We start from the raw sequence: 14,827 nt of genomic DNA, 5'->3' as shown, positions 1-14,827 counted from the left end.
CTGTGCCTCGGTTCTTCCATTCACAGGGAGGCAGCTGAGGAGAGGTTGGCCCTCTGAGAGACAGGGCTGGGAGTCTGAGTGGAACAGGCAGCTTCTGACTCTGCTAAGGACAGTCTTGGGGGGTAATGGGGGGGTGCCACAGGGTCTGAGGAGCTGGAGGGGACACAGGACTGGAACAAGAAGACGGGGCAGAGCTGGGATTAAGTACAGAGGAGGCAGGGGCTGGCTGGATTGGGGTTAGGAGAGAGGGCAGGGTTAGGGATATTGCCTCAGTGGGGAGAGAGAAGGGAGGAAAGTGGGGAGAGAGGGAGAATAAAATGACCAGATTTCCCTTGGATGGGACAGTGGCCTGACCCCCACCTTCACCCCTCAGGGGGGAAGAAAAGAAAATAGGGGGCCCACAGAGGTGAAAGAGAGAACTCCCCACAAGCAGGACAAAATATAAGGGGGTGCCCAGAGAGGAGAAAGAAAGAACCCTCCGCAAATAGGACTGTCCCACCTATTTTGGGACACCTGGTCAACCTAAGGGAGTGGAAAGATGACGACCCCCCCCCGCCCCAACCCCCGGTAGCACAAAACACCTTCCAAGGATGATGGCATCCCACAAGACAGCACCGATATCCAGAAACCCCACCCTCATTTGGGAAGCCCATCTTTGGGGGAGACCTTTTGACTCTTCTTGCCCAACCGTGTCCCCGCATCTTAACTTGCAGTTATAGCAGAGGCCCTCTCACCTCTCTCTCTCAAGGCCCTACTGAGAGCTCACCTCCTCCAGAAGGCCTTCCCAAACTGAGCTCCTTCCTTCCTCTCCCCCTCATTCCCCTCTCTATCCCCCCATCTTACCTCCTTCCCTCCCCCCCAGCACCTGTATATATGTATATATGTTTGTACATATTTATTACTCTATTTATTTATTTTACTTGTACATATCTATTCTATTTATTTTGTTAGTATGTTTGGTTTTGTTCTCTGTCTCCCCCTTTTAGACTGTGAGCCCACTGTTGGGTAGGGACTGTCTCCATATGTTGCCAACTTGTACTTCCCAAGCGCTTAGTACAGTGCTCTGCACACAGTAAGCGCTCAATAAATACAATTGATTGATTGATTGATTGATTGATTGACCTCCCCTCTCCCCATTTTTATCCCAATCTAGTAATGGCAAACAGTGGGAGGCAAGCAAATACAGCGAGGGGCCGTGGGATTTCCGGTGGTCAAGGATGTACAACCTTCTGATTCCCAGCCACAGATACACTCATTTCCCGGAATTTCCAAGGGGTTCAGAGTCTCATTTCAAAAAGGGAGAAGAGCTGCCTTCTGACTCTCAGAGGGTCTCGGGGTTAGAATGTCCCCCGGGTGTCGCGGGGCTCCAGTGTGGCGACCACACAGGAGGGTTGACCAGCCAGGGTCAGGAAGTGTGATGGCCAGTGTATAACTGGACCCTGGCTGCAGCCAGCGTGCTGCCTTCCACCTCCCAGCTTTTCTCTGAATAAATCTATACTCCAGTTCCCGGCTAATTGTGGCACCCTTGTCCATTGTGGGAAAAGTCAGGGGTTCCCAGGATGCTTCCTTTCTGCTCCCAACAGGACCTTTCTCACAGACCTGGCTCACCTCTCCTCCCTCCCTTCCCGGGGTGGAGGGGAATGGGGAAAGTCTTTCCAACATCCCTAAGGCCAGAGTGAGGCCCTACCCCCTGCCATCCTCCTCCTTCTCTTCTTTTGGGACAAGAAGGGTGATGGCTGGCTAGGCTAGAGAAGAAGGAGGCTGTCAGGGGGTATGGCCTCACTCTAGCCTAAAGACCCCCCAGATCAGGGACGTTGGAATGATTTTCACCATTCCCCTCGCATCTAGTAGGGGCACGAGATGTGAGGAGCAAGGGGAAAGGGGCTAGCTGTGGGGAGGATGAAGAGGGGGAGAGTCTGTGGGGCTCTGGACTTTGGAGTCGAGGGGGTGACACAGCGCACAGAGCCAGGCTCCGGCCGGGGACTCTCACACGGTCAGAGGTTTAATCACTCCCCGCGCTCTCCACGCACAGAGATTCTATGGATCGGGAGGCCGTGGGGCTGCTAAGGAGGGGTGCGGCCAAGTCCCTCGCTACTCAGACGTTAGTGTGATTAGGGGAGAAGGTCCCCCCGCCCCCGGAGCTCCAGTGCCGGGAGCGGACAGGGCAGGTGGCTCAGGCCGGGAGTGATGAGGCCCTTTGTCCTGCTGGGAGCCCAGTGCCTCGGGTCACTTCTGCTCAAGAAAGGGGGACAGGGCAGTCAGCGTGATCCTGGCACCTTGTGGGGGCACGGCGGGTGTCTGTGGCAGGGTAGAAGATGCAATCTCTGGTGCCACAAAGGTCAGTGGGTTGTCTGGGCCAGCAGGTGCAGTCTCTGGTGCCCACAAAGGCCAGTGTAGTGTCCGGACCAGCTGGTACAGTCTGTTATGGGGCCCACGAAGATCACAGTAGTGTCCACGTCCAGGGCAGTGGGTGCAATCTCCGGTGCCCACCGAGATCAGCAGGACCTGGTGGTCTGGGGTAGCTGGAGCTGTCTGATGGGATGCCCAGGAAGGTCTGATTCATCGACTGTCATCGTGGTCTGGGGTGCCTGGGTTTGGCGCAGCCCAGACCCCCCCACCCCATCCCCCCAGCGGCGGGGTTGTGTGGAAAATCCATGGATTTGCCAGAGGTGAGGGATGAGGGGACTGGGAGGAATGGGGATTGGGCTGGATTCTTACCTCAGGGCCAGGAGGAGGAAACAGGGGCTGGGAACAGGGGCTGCCAGGAAGCTGCCCAAGTGGCTGTCAAGGACTGTGTCTGCAGGGAGAGGGGATTCGGTTTCCCCCTCCCCAAATTCTTCCATAGCAGCTCCATCCCTGCTCCATGCTCGCGGACACGAGGTCCACGGCCCTCACAAGGCATTGCTCCTCCACCCCAAGACGGCCTCCCCCTTGCCTGGCTCCAGGCCCTGACCCCTCCAAGTTCAGTGCCTCCCCCCCCTTGGCATTAGACATGAAGTGAAGGATGGCTAAGGGAATAACAGCTGTTAGTATGTGTGTTTGTGTGGTGGAGGGAGGGAGGCCTCACCCCAAATCTACTCTGCGCTCCAAGGAGGTCTGAGGAGGCCTGAGGCCTGGGGGAATCCTATGGAATGGGATGTTCACCCAGCTAACAGCTCCGCTGTCATTCGATCTCCGCCCTCCCGGGTTGGGGCAGACGTACGCTTTCCTCCGCTGCGGCATGTGCTGTTGCCCGCGTTTTCCCGCTCCCCGAAGCCCATCCCTCCAGCAGCCCCCGGGGCCTCGACCGGAAACCTTAGGCGCTGATCTCCACCCTGCCCCCACTGCCGGCCTCCTCCTGCTCCCGGATCACCCGCACGCCCGCCGCCGTCCGCAGGGTGCGCGAAGCGCTGCGCGAGCGGGCCGGCGAGCCCGGGGAGCGGCTGGGCGACGTGTGGGTCCGGCCGGGGGTCGGGGAGCGGACCGGGGAACGGGGGTAGCGGCGGGCGGAGAGGATGGGGAGACCCGGGGAGCGGCCGGGAGCCGCCGGGGAGACCGAGTAGCCGGGCGGCCCCGGCTCGCCGCTGCGCCGGAGGTCGGGGGTGGACGTGTCTTCGGTTTCGGGAGATTCCTGCAACGAGACATGGGCTCCTGTGGTCTCGGTCCGTGTGCCTCGCCCACATGCCCCGCTCTCACCTCCACCCACATGTCTCTCCACTTCAATCCACAAATCTCTCTGCTGCCAGATTATCTTTCTACAGAAACGTTTAGTGCGTGTCACCCCCTAATTAAAATTCTCCAGCGGTCACCTATCCACTTCCTTATCAAACAAGAACTCCTCATTTTTGGCTTCGAGGCTCTCCATTACTTTTCCCCCTCCTACCTCACCTCCCTTCTCTCCTTCTCCATCCCAGCTCGCACACTCCGCTCCTCTGAGGCCACTAACCTTCTCACTGGGCCTCATGGTCACCAGGCCCGCCATCGACCCCCGGCCCACGTCCTTCTCCCGGCCTGGAACGCCCTCCTACCTCAAATCCGCCAAACAATCGCTCTTCCCCCCTCCAAAGCCCTACTGAAGGCTCACCTCCTTCAAGAAGCCTTCCCAGACTAAGCCCCCCTTTTCCTCAGCACCCCCTCCTTTCTGCATTACCTCAACTCGCTCCATTTTATTTTCCTTCCTCTGCCCCACAGCACTTATGTATATCTGTATTTATTTATAAATCTATTTATAGTGATGCCTGTTTACTTGTTTTGATGTGTATATATCTATAATTCTATTTATAATGATGCCTATTTACTTATTTTGATGTGTGTCTCCCCCCCTTCTAGACCGTAAGCCCAGTGTGGGCAGGGACTGTTTCTCTTTATTGCTGAACTGTACCCTCCAAGCGCTTAGTACAGTGCTCTGCACACAATAAGCACTCAGTAAATATGATTGAATGAACGAATGCCTCTCCCAAATGCCTGGCTCTAGGCCCCACCCCCCAGAGCCACCCAACTCACCTTGTCCTTGAGGATGTACAGGGCCAGCGGGTTCTTGCGCTCTTCACCCCCACTGCGCGGGAGGGTCTCAACTGCTCAGGGGCAAGGTCAGGGCAGCCGTCACGGGGCATGGCGGCCCCCAGGGTCCCCACGGTCTCCCTTTCCCAGCTCCCAGAGGCTTACGTTTCTCTGGTACCACTGCACCCCATCCCCCTTACAGGTGTGAGGATTTAGAGGGGCCGCCTGCCCCCACCCGATTCCAGTACATCATTTTGACGGGTCTCAGCCATATGGGGGTGGGGGCAACTGGATGGGGAGGGGTCTAGCCAGGGGGGCGTGACAGGCTCTGGGTTGGGAGGGGAGGCCCCAGAGGCCGGACCCCTCTTACCTTCCGGTTTTAACTGGTCCTCGCTCTGCTCCATGTAATCCAGGGAGCCCTGGGCCTCGAGCTTCCGCTTGGTCCTGCAAGGCAGCCCAGATGCTTGCCGGGAGGAGGAGGAGGGATGAGGGACAGGGGTGCAGGGGGGCTCAGATAGGGTGGACAGGGGTGGGGTGGAGTTATGGACTAGTTCTGGGCTGCTGCCCATGACCCGGGCCCCTCCTCAACCCCCGCCTGGTGTGCAGAGACAACAGGGAAGCCAGTGGCCTGGCCTCCATCCCTCTTCATCTTCCTGCGACCTCAAGCTCCCCAAATCCCCCAACCCACTTTCCTGTTCCAGCTCCAACCATGGCCCCCAGGATGTCCATGGGAGCCCATGGCTCCCGGGACGGGATGGGAGCACCAGAGGTCATTTAGTCCAACCCTCCGCCACCCTGCTGACCAAACCCTATCCCAGACTTGGGAGAAGGCAGAGGAGGCTTTGGCCTGATCTGTCCCCAGGGATGGAGACCTCAAATTTTCCTAGCCTGTTCCGGGGTTTAACCAAATGCTGCTACTGAGAAGTTCTTCCTTACACCTAAGTCCTGCTGCATTTTGGCACATCTCACTATGAAGCAGGCCAGTCATGCCTCCTGCCACCCTGGGCACAATGGGTAGACTAGAGGAGAGAGAGAAGTGGGGGGTGGTGAAGAGCAGAGACTGCAAAAATACTGATTGTAAACTCCCTGAATGCAAGGAACATGTACTTAGTACAGTTCATTGCAGCCAGTAGGAGGTCCATAAATATCACTGAATGACTGATTGAGAGCTGAGGGGAGGCTTGGGCAGAGGAATTGGGGGGAAAGTTACCCAGACTTCTGAGATGGCTTCCAGCAGGCACAGACGGTCACCAGAGTGACGAGGAGGAAGATGCCTCCCGTGGACAGGATGATGTAGAGTGAGCTTCGTCCTGGGGAGAAACGGGGGGATCGGAGGGGATCGGATCTGTTGCAGGCTGAAGCAGGGGGGTCAGGGAGGGCCATCCCTCCACCCAGTCAGATTGCCCGAGGAATGAAAACTGCCTCTGCTTGTTCTGCTGGAAAACGTCCAGTATAACAACATCCTGGGACAGGAGATGGCTTGGACATCAGGGTAGGGAAGCTTGTGTTTGTCAGGGGAGGAGCTAATCCTGATGTTCCACCCTGAGACCTCAGGGGATTCCCCTCTTCGCACCCCCCTCTCCAATAAATCCTCTCCCAAACTCTGAGCCCAGTGCTTCACTCGCCGTCAACCAATCACCTCATCAATAGCATTTATTGAGCACTCGCTGCGGGCAGAGAACCATCCTGAGTGCTTGGGAGAGGACAACAGAATCAAGAGACCCCGTCCCCAGCCCCCTGGGAACTGATGATCGAGCCGGGGAGACGGACACTGAACTAAGTTACGGTTAGGTGGAAATTTAACCGTAGATAAGGTACATAAGTGCTTCTGTGGGTTGTGTTAGCTCCTTGTGAGCAGGGAACGTGTCTACTGACTCTGTTGTGTTATTCTTTCCCAAGCGCTTAATACAGTGCTCTTACAATACACGCGCAATAATAATAATAATGATGGCATTTGTTAAGCGCATACTATGTGCCCAGCACTGTTCTGAGCACTGGGGTAGATACAAGGTAATCAGGTTGTCCCACGTGGGGCTCACAGTCTTCATCCCCATTTTCCAGATGCGGTAACTGAGGCCCAGAGAAGTGAAGTGACTTGCCCAAAGTCACCCAGCCTACAAGTGGCGGGGGCAGGATTAGAACCCATGGCTTCTGACTCCCAAGTCCGTGCTCTTTCCACCGAGCCACGCTGCTTCTCAATAATAAATACTACTGATTGATTAAAGTGTCTAGGTGGCATGAAGGCAGTAAGCGCTCAATAAATACGATTGAATGAATGAATGAATGAATGAAGGTTCCAATAAGGGAGTTGGTGGTTACAAAGTGGGGAGTTTGTTATTCTAGACAGTAAACTCTTAGGGCAGTGAACGTGTCTACCAATTCTGCTGCATTGTACTCTACCGAGAGCTCAGAACAGTGCTCTGCACATTGGAAGCGCTCGCTAAATACCACCAATTGATCAAAAAGGGGGAGAACCTCCTGGAGGAGAGGAGGTTTTGGGATACAGCACTGTTGGATTTCGGGGAGACGCACGGTAGACAGTGAGTTTGATGGGGATGCTGTGACCCTTGCTAATGGGGTTCTCCACCAGGCAGCTGTAGACGTCGTCGTCGGCCAGCAGCACCCGGGTGATGGTCAGCACTTTCTGGTCGGTGGAGAGCTGCAGGCGCGAGTCGTTGCTGAGCGGCTGGCTGGCCCGCAGCCACGTGTAGCTGGGCTTCGTGCCGTTCTCGTGGGCGCAGGTCAGCGTCACCGATTCGCTCAGCTCCAACACCGTGGACGAGGCCAGGACAACGTGCGGCTTCGAGATGGGGACTGGGCCGGGGGGCAGGGAGAGGGCCGGGTCAGGGCCTCCGCTCCCCTCCCTGGCCCTCGCCGTTTTCCTGAAGGCCCACCTCCGCATTTCCCCGAAAAGCTCCCCTAAATCCCGCCTGCTGCGTAGCTCCTGCCCCTCGACCCCTGACTCTGGTCCTCGGCGGAGAAGGGAGACCGTGGATTGGATTGTTAGTATGTTTGGTTTTGTTCTCTGTCTCCCCCCTTTTAGACTGTGAGCCCACTGTTGGGTAGGGACTGTCTCTATATGTTGCCAATTTGTACTTCCCAAGCGCTTAGTACAGTGCTCTGCACATAGTAAGCGCTCAATAAATACGATTGATGATGATGATGATGATGATTGGTCCCAGTGTTGGACTGGCTGCTGCTGCTCCTGTTTGCGGGGGTTGGGACAATCAATCAATCAATCAATCAATCACATTTATTGAGCACTTACTGTGTGCAGAGCACTGTACTAAGTGCTTGGGAAGTACAAGTTGGCAACACCTAGAGACAGTCCCTACCCAACAGTGGGCTCACAGTCTAAAAGGGGGAGACAGAGAACAAAACCAAACATACTAACAAAATAAAATAAATAGAATAGATATGTACAAGTAAAATAAATAGGGTCCTAGGCCTGAGGGCCGGACCTGGCTAAGGCAGTCCCGGCCCCACTTGGGGAAGTTTGGGGTCATTTAGGGTCGTGGTCCAGCTGTCTTGGGCTCCACCACATGAACCTGAAACCATCCTGTGACAGACATTTACTCTCCCCCGCTTCAAAGCCTTACTGAAGTCACATCTCCTCCGAGAGGCCTTCCCTGACTAAGCCCCTCTTTTTCTCATCTCCCACTCCATTCTGCGTCGTCTGACTTGCTCCCTTTGCTCTTCCCAGCCTGGAACGCCCTCCCTCCTCAAATCCAACAGACAGTTAGTCTCCTTCCATTCAAAGAACTATTGAAGACCCATCTCCCTGTCCCACATGGGGCTCAGCACAGCGCCTGTATATATGTTTGTACAGATTTATTACTCCATCATCAATCATCATCAATCATATTTATTGAGCGCTTACTATGTGCAGAGCACTGTACTAAGCACTTGGGAAGTACAAATTGGCCACATATAGAGAGAGTCCCTACTCAACAGTGGGCTCACAGTCTCCATTTATTTTACTTGTACATATTTACTATTCTATTAATTTTGTTAATGATGTGCATCTAGCTTTATTTCTATTTGTTCTGACGACTTGATACCTGTCCACATGTTTTGTTTTGTTGTCTGTCTCCCCCTTCTAGACTGTGAACCCGTTGTCAGGTAGGGACCGTCTCTATATGTTGCCGACTTGGACTTCCCAAGCGCTTATGTTCCCGGTCAGGGAACATAAATCTTCCCTTTTAGACTGTGAGCCCACTGTTGGGTAGGGACTGTCTCTATATGTTGCCAACTTGTACTTCCCAAGCACTTAGTACAGTGCTCTGCACACAGTAAGCACTCAATAAATACGATTGATTGATTGATTGATTAGTCCAGTGCTCTGCACACAGTAAGCGCTCAATAAATATGATTGAATGAATGAATGAATATGTTGCCGACTTGGACTTCCCAAGCGCTTAGTCCAGTGCTCTGCACACAGTAAGCGCTCAATAAATACACTTGAATGAATGAAATGAATCATCACTGTACACTGTATTACGTCCTGGGGTAAATACAAGATCATCAGGTTGGATACACTCCCTGTCCCACATGGGGCTCAGCATCTGAGTAGGAGGGAGTATAAATTCATTCCCACTTCACAGATGAGCTAACCGAGGCACAGCAGAGTGGGATTCACTCATTCAATCGTATATTACATATTTACTATTGTATTTATTTTATTTTGTTCATTCGTTTTGTTGTCTGTCCTCCCCTTCTAGACTGTGAGCCTACAGTTGGGTAGGGACCATCTCTATCTGTTGCCAACTTGTACTTCCCAAGCGCTTAGTACAGTGCTCTGCACACAGTAAGCGCTCGATAAATACGATTGAATGAATGAATGAAGAGACTCACCCAAGGTCCCACAGCGGACAAACGGAGGAGCTGGGTTGAGAACCCAGGGCTTCCGACTCCCGGGCCCGGGCTCTTTCCACTCGGCCACCAGATTGGGGTGCGATCCCGGATGCCAGCCCACCCCGGCGGGTCCCCCACCCCATTCCCGCCACCCCAGGATGCCACCCGCTTTGTCCGGGCCCTGCCACCCGGCCTCACCGTCCACGGTAAGGTTGATGGTCTTCTCGCCGGTGAAGGTGTCGTCGGTGATGGAGATCTCCACCTCGTAGGCTCCCTCGTCGGCCGGGCGCAGGCCGCCGAGCAGCAGGGAGCCGTTGGGGAAGAGCCGCACGCGGCCGCGGTACTCGGGCCGCAGGGTGCCGATGACATCGGTGCCCACCGACTGTACCACCGTCACCGGCTTATCCCGCTTCACCTGCCACTTGACCACAGGCCGGTCTCTGCTGGTACTGCTGTACTGGACGGAGAGCAGGGCCTCTCGGCCCTCCGTGCCGTGGACCACCTGCACCGGACTGGTGATGTTCACGCCCACCAGCCGCCCTGCAGGGGGGAGCGGGGAGGGGCAGGGCCCCAACGCTACCTTCCTCGCTAGGCTTCCCAGCGATCTGCCCCTGACTCCGGGACTCCTTTGCCCGGCTAGCCCGCCGGCACCTCAGGCTCAACAGGTCCAAATTGAAACTCGCCTTCCCACCCAGATCCTCTCCTCCAACTCGCTTTTCCATCCCCAAACTCTTAAGCCCCTAACCTTGGCATTGTCCTCGACTCTTTCACCCCTTCCTTCAAGACACCTCCAGAATCTGCCCCTTCTTCCCCACAACATTTCCAGAATTCACTGCTCCTTCTCCATCTAAGCGGCCACCACGCTGGCCTAAGCACCTGTCGTATTCCACCTCGGTGTCGGCCTCCTCCCTGACCCCCCTGCCTCCAGCCTTTCCTCTTTCCAGTCTATATTTCACTCTGCTGCCTGGATCATTTTTCTAAAACATCTTTTCACATCCCAGCTGCATCAAACAGGAACGCTTCATCATTTGTTTTAAAGTCCCTCTACTGGCTCTCTCCCCACTACTTAACCTTGCTCTTCTTCCACTATACCTCCTCTTGCACCCTTACCCCCTTGCTGACCTCCTTGGCTCCTGCCTCTCCCCTCTCTAGTCCACACTTCAGGCTATATTCCAGATTAATTTTCTGAAAAACCGTTCAGTCCACATCTTCCCACTCCTCAAGAACCTCCAGTGGCTGCCCGTCCACCTCCTCAAAAAACAGAAACCTCTTACCGTCGCCTTTAAGGCATTTAATCAGCTCTCTCCCTCCAACCTTTCCTCGCTGATCTCCTACTACAACCCAATCTACACGCTCTGCTCCTCAAACATTAATCTACGCACTGTACATCAATTTCATCTACCTTGATGTCCTCCCTCTGGCCTTTTCCATCCCTCCCTGCCTGATGCTACACTTAACATCCATATCTTTACACTCCCCGCAGCTCGCGAGTTATTTTCGTGTCTGTCTCCCCGACTAGAATGTAAATATCTTGGGGTCCTCTATTGTACTCTCCCAAGAGTTTAGTGCAGCACTCTGCAGGGGGTAAGCACTCTAAAATTTCTACTGATAGATTGACTGACTGATTGATGCTTCTGTCTCCTCCGGACCCTGTTACAGGCTGAAGGAGAAGGAATGAGCCAAGGTTTCATTCTGGCTGTTGAACCCCATCCAAGCTCCTTCTTAAACTCAGTGGCTTCCAGTTTGGCCCATTCTGTCCAGCTCTGTGATAGTCACCCTGTGAGAGTCTCAAACTGAAGGGAGGCTGGGCCTCCAAGAGCTAGAACCTTTTTTAAATGATATTTGTTAAGGGCTTACTATGTGTCAGGCACTATATTAAGTGCTGGGGTAGATACAATCTTATCAGGTCGGACACAATCCGTGTCCCACATGGGGCTCACAGTCGTAATCCCCATTTTACCGATGATATAAGTAAGGCACAGAAGAGTGAAGTGACTTGCCCCAGGTCTTCTCTCTTTCTTTATGGTATTTGTTAAGCTCTTACTTTGGGTACTGGAGTAGATACAATCTTATCAGGTTGAACACAGTCCATGTCCCACATGGGGCTCACAGTCTTAATCCCCATTTTACCAAAGATGTAAGTGAGGCATGGAGAAGTGAAGTGACTTGCCCCAGGTCTTCTTTCTTTCTTTATGGTATTTGTTAAGCGCTTACTTTGGGTACTGGAGTAGATACAAACTTATCAGGTTGGACATAGTCCATGTCCCACATGGGGCTCACAGTCTTAATCCCCATTTTACAAATGGGGGAACTAAGGGACAGAGAAGTCAAGTGCCTGGCTCAAGGTCACACAGCAGACATGTGGCAGAGCCAGGACTCGAACCCATGTCCTTCTGACTCCCGGGCCCGTCCTCTATCCATTAGGCCACGCTGCTTCCCGAGGACACACAGCAGACAAGTGGTCGAGCCTGAATTAGAACCCAGATCCTTCTAAATCAAGGCCCATATGGTCTATCCACTAGTCCATCCTGCTTCTCATGTGTTCGCGTATCTGTGTACACTGTGAGGCTCTGTAAGTGTAAGGGAGTGTATGTGATAAAGTGCATGAAACTGCAGGTGCGCATGTGGATTGGTGAGAATGGACACGATTCTGTGTGTACGAGTGTGTTATGCATCAATACATGTGCGTAAATTCATTTGTATGAATCTGTGTGCGTTCTTATGCACAGGTGAAGTATTTGGCTCTGGGAATGTCTGTGTAGTATACGGGTTCGGTTTTGTGAATTTGTTAGAACGTTTGTGTAGTATATGGGTTCGGTTTTGTGAATTCATTAGACTGTAAACAGGACAAGAGAAGGTAGGCTCTGGCTGCAGTAGGAGGGAGTGGGATTAGATTTGAAGGACAAATGGGGTTGGCTGAGAAATGAAACGGGTTCATCTAGAGCTGGGGGGTCTCTGGAGAGAGGAGCCTCTGCCCCGACCCCTAGCTCTGGCCAATCAATCAATTAATCAGTCAATCAATCACAAGTGCTTGGGCGAGTACAATATAACAGGGTTGGAAGACACATTCCCTGCCAACGGAGAGCTTCCGTTTGAGAGTTTTCAGCCGTAGCAGGGTCTTCAGGCTTCCTGCCTCCAAGTGCCAGAGTCCTGCTGGATCCTACTGGGTTTGGGCCAGGACTTCTTCTGGCCCTGAGGACCCACACCCCGGAGAAGGAAGACCCGACAGGAAGCTAAGACCCAGTGCCCCCCTAGTCCTCACTGAGGCCAGACTTGAGCTGCGTGAGGGGAGGGCGCGGCCCCAGTTGTCACTCTGCCCTTGAGACCCCGCTCCCACTAGGCCCAGTCCGGCGGGAGACACCGACGGGACGTCGTTGGGGGGAGGGAGCTTTGGTCCAGCCCCCTGGGCTTAGACACTTTCACTGCCTTGTGACATCCACACCCAAGGGCCTGGAGAACGAGCCAGTCCCCGGGATCCCCCTTGGCAGCCGAGGGCCAGGGTGAGATGGACTCCATACCTCGCGAGAGTCAACGGGCAGGTCAGGAAAGCCGGACTCTCAGCCCCACCCATCAGTTTCCCTTTTCTCTCACAGCGGAGCCCCCCTGTGCCCCATCGAGGCTCTAGAGGAGGCCTCCAACAAGGGGACTGTGGAGCCTGAAATCTTCCCACCAGGGCCTCGGCGGCCTGGGGAGCCCCGGGCGAGCCGGGGAGCGGCCTGCCAGCGGCTCGGCCGGAGGAGGGAGGTTGGGGCAAGAAGCAGCCTGGATGCCCACGGGCTGAGCTCCCTCCCCACACACAAAGGCATCTGGGCCCTCCCCTGCCAACCCAGCTCCAGGGTCCCTGCCCTGGTCATTCACCTCCCCGCCCCCCCTTCCCACACACCTCCAGCTCCTACCTGACTGGAGCAGGAGGAGGAAGATGAGGGGCACCGTCCGCCGGGCGCCTCTAGACAGGTTTCCCCTCTCTCTCCTCATTTTGGGTCGTGCTCTTGGGCTCTGGCGCAGACAATTAGCATGATTTTCCCACTCTGGGCACGTCTCTTTGCACCGCTAGGAGTTTCTCAGCCCCGGGCAACGCTGCCAACTCCTCCCAGAAGACACAGGGCCCAGTGTGTTCCCGCACTCCCTCTCTTCGCTCTCTTCTTCCGCTCCGACCTGACATTTTCTGGTTTCCCGAGCCCGACACCCTCACCCTCCCTGGCGATCCACCTCGGCTGCTGAGAGCGCCGGGGGAGCGCCAGCCGGGGCCGGGCCTCTGCGGGGAAGGCCTTCCGCGAGGTGGACGGGCCCAGCTGGTAACCTCAAAGATCCGCGAGCGGCCGAGGCCGCCGTCTGCTGGGTCAGAGTGCCTTGGCACGGCGTTGGCACTGTGCTGCGGACACTTGGGCCGTAAACGGGGTCCTCTGAGGGCAATTTGCCACAACTGCACCCCTGCCTTCCCATTAGGTCGGGGCACTCTGGGCCCCAGCAGGAACAGGACCGGCAAGATTGCGAGAGAGAGAGAGAGAGGATGACACGCAAATTCGTGAAGCGTTCCATATTTTTCCTGTCCCGCCATCGACCCCCGGCCCACGTCATCCCCCGGGCCTGGAATGCCCCCAATCCCTCTGCCCATCCGCCAAGCTCGCTCTCTTCCTCCCTTCAAGGAAGCCCTACTGAGAGCTCACCTCCTCCAGGAGGCCTTCCCACACTGAGCCCCTTCCTCTTCCCCTCGCCCCCCTCTCCATCCCCCCCATCTTACCTCCTTCCCTTCCCCACAGCACCAGTATATATGTATATATGTTTGTACATATTTATTACTCTATTTATTTGTTTATTTATTTTACTTGTACATATCTATTCTATTTATTTTATTTTGTTAGTATGTTTGGTTTTGTTCTCTGTCTCCCCCTTTTAGACTGTGAGCCCACTGTTGGGTAGGGACTGTCTCTATATGTTGCCAATTTGTACTTCCCAAGCGCTTAGTACAGTGCTCTGCACATAGTAAGCGCTCAGTAAATACGATTGATGATGATGATGATGATGAGAGGGAAAGAGTGTGAGTGGCAGAGTGAAAACCACTAGCCTCGCAATCAATTCCTCCACACAGAATCTTGTCAGGACCACGGCTCATCCCTCACTCTCGACAGGAGACTCCATCGCCAACGGGTTGGCGACAAGGTAGTTCTCCTCTTCTTAAAAGAGGTCGGCCCAGGCACCGGGCTTCCTGGGGTCACTGATCTGACCCTCCGCAGATCGGGTCTTTGACCTTGAACGACTCAGAGTCCATGCAGCCCTGTTTGGTGAGCTTCCCAAGCGCTTAGTACAGTGCTCTGCACACAGTAAGCGCTCAATAAATACGATTGATTGATTGATTGGTGAGCTGTCTTTATTCATTCATTTATTTATTCATTCAGAGAAGCAGCGTGGCTCAGTGGAAAGAGCCCGGGCTTTGGAGTCAGAGGTCAGGGGTTCGAATCCCGGCTCTGCCAATTGTCAGCTGTGTGACTTGGGG

At 54.6% G+C, this 14,827-nt stretch overlaps 1 protein-coding gene across 1 annotated transcript; it reads right to left on the bottom strand.

Moving 5' to 3' along the window:
* Positions 1–1,983: 1,983 nt before the first annotated feature.
* HEPACAM (hepatic and glial cell adhesion molecule) lies at positions 1,984–13,669 on the bottom strand. The gene is made up of 7 exons (XM_038754683.1): positions 13,230–13,669; positions 9,532–9,873; positions 7,012–7,293; positions 5,690–5,789; positions 4,850–4,923; positions 4,483–4,553; positions 1,984–3,610 (listed from the first exon to the last, which is right to left on the bottom strand). Exons 1-7 carry the CDS (start codon positions 13,306–13,308, stop codon positions 3,296–3,298), a joined length of 1,263 nt encoding a protein of 420 aa, XP_038610611.1. The 5' UTR covers positions 13,309–13,669; the 3' UTR covers positions 1,984–3,295.
* Between the last annotated feature and the right edge of the window lie 1,158 nt (positions 13,670–14,827).

The sequence above is a fragment of the Tachyglossus aculeatus genome, chromosome 11, assembly GCF_015852505.1.
Source record: "Tachyglossus aculeatus isolate mTacAcu1 chromosome 11, mTacAcu1.pri, whole genome shotgun sequence".
NCBI classification, from domain to species: domain Eukaryota; kingdom Metazoa; phylum Chordata; class Mammalia; order Monotremata; family Tachyglossidae; genus Tachyglossus; species Tachyglossus aculeatus.
Note: the sequence above shows the minus strand (reverse complement) of the source record. Positions and strands in the feature narration are given on the sequence as shown.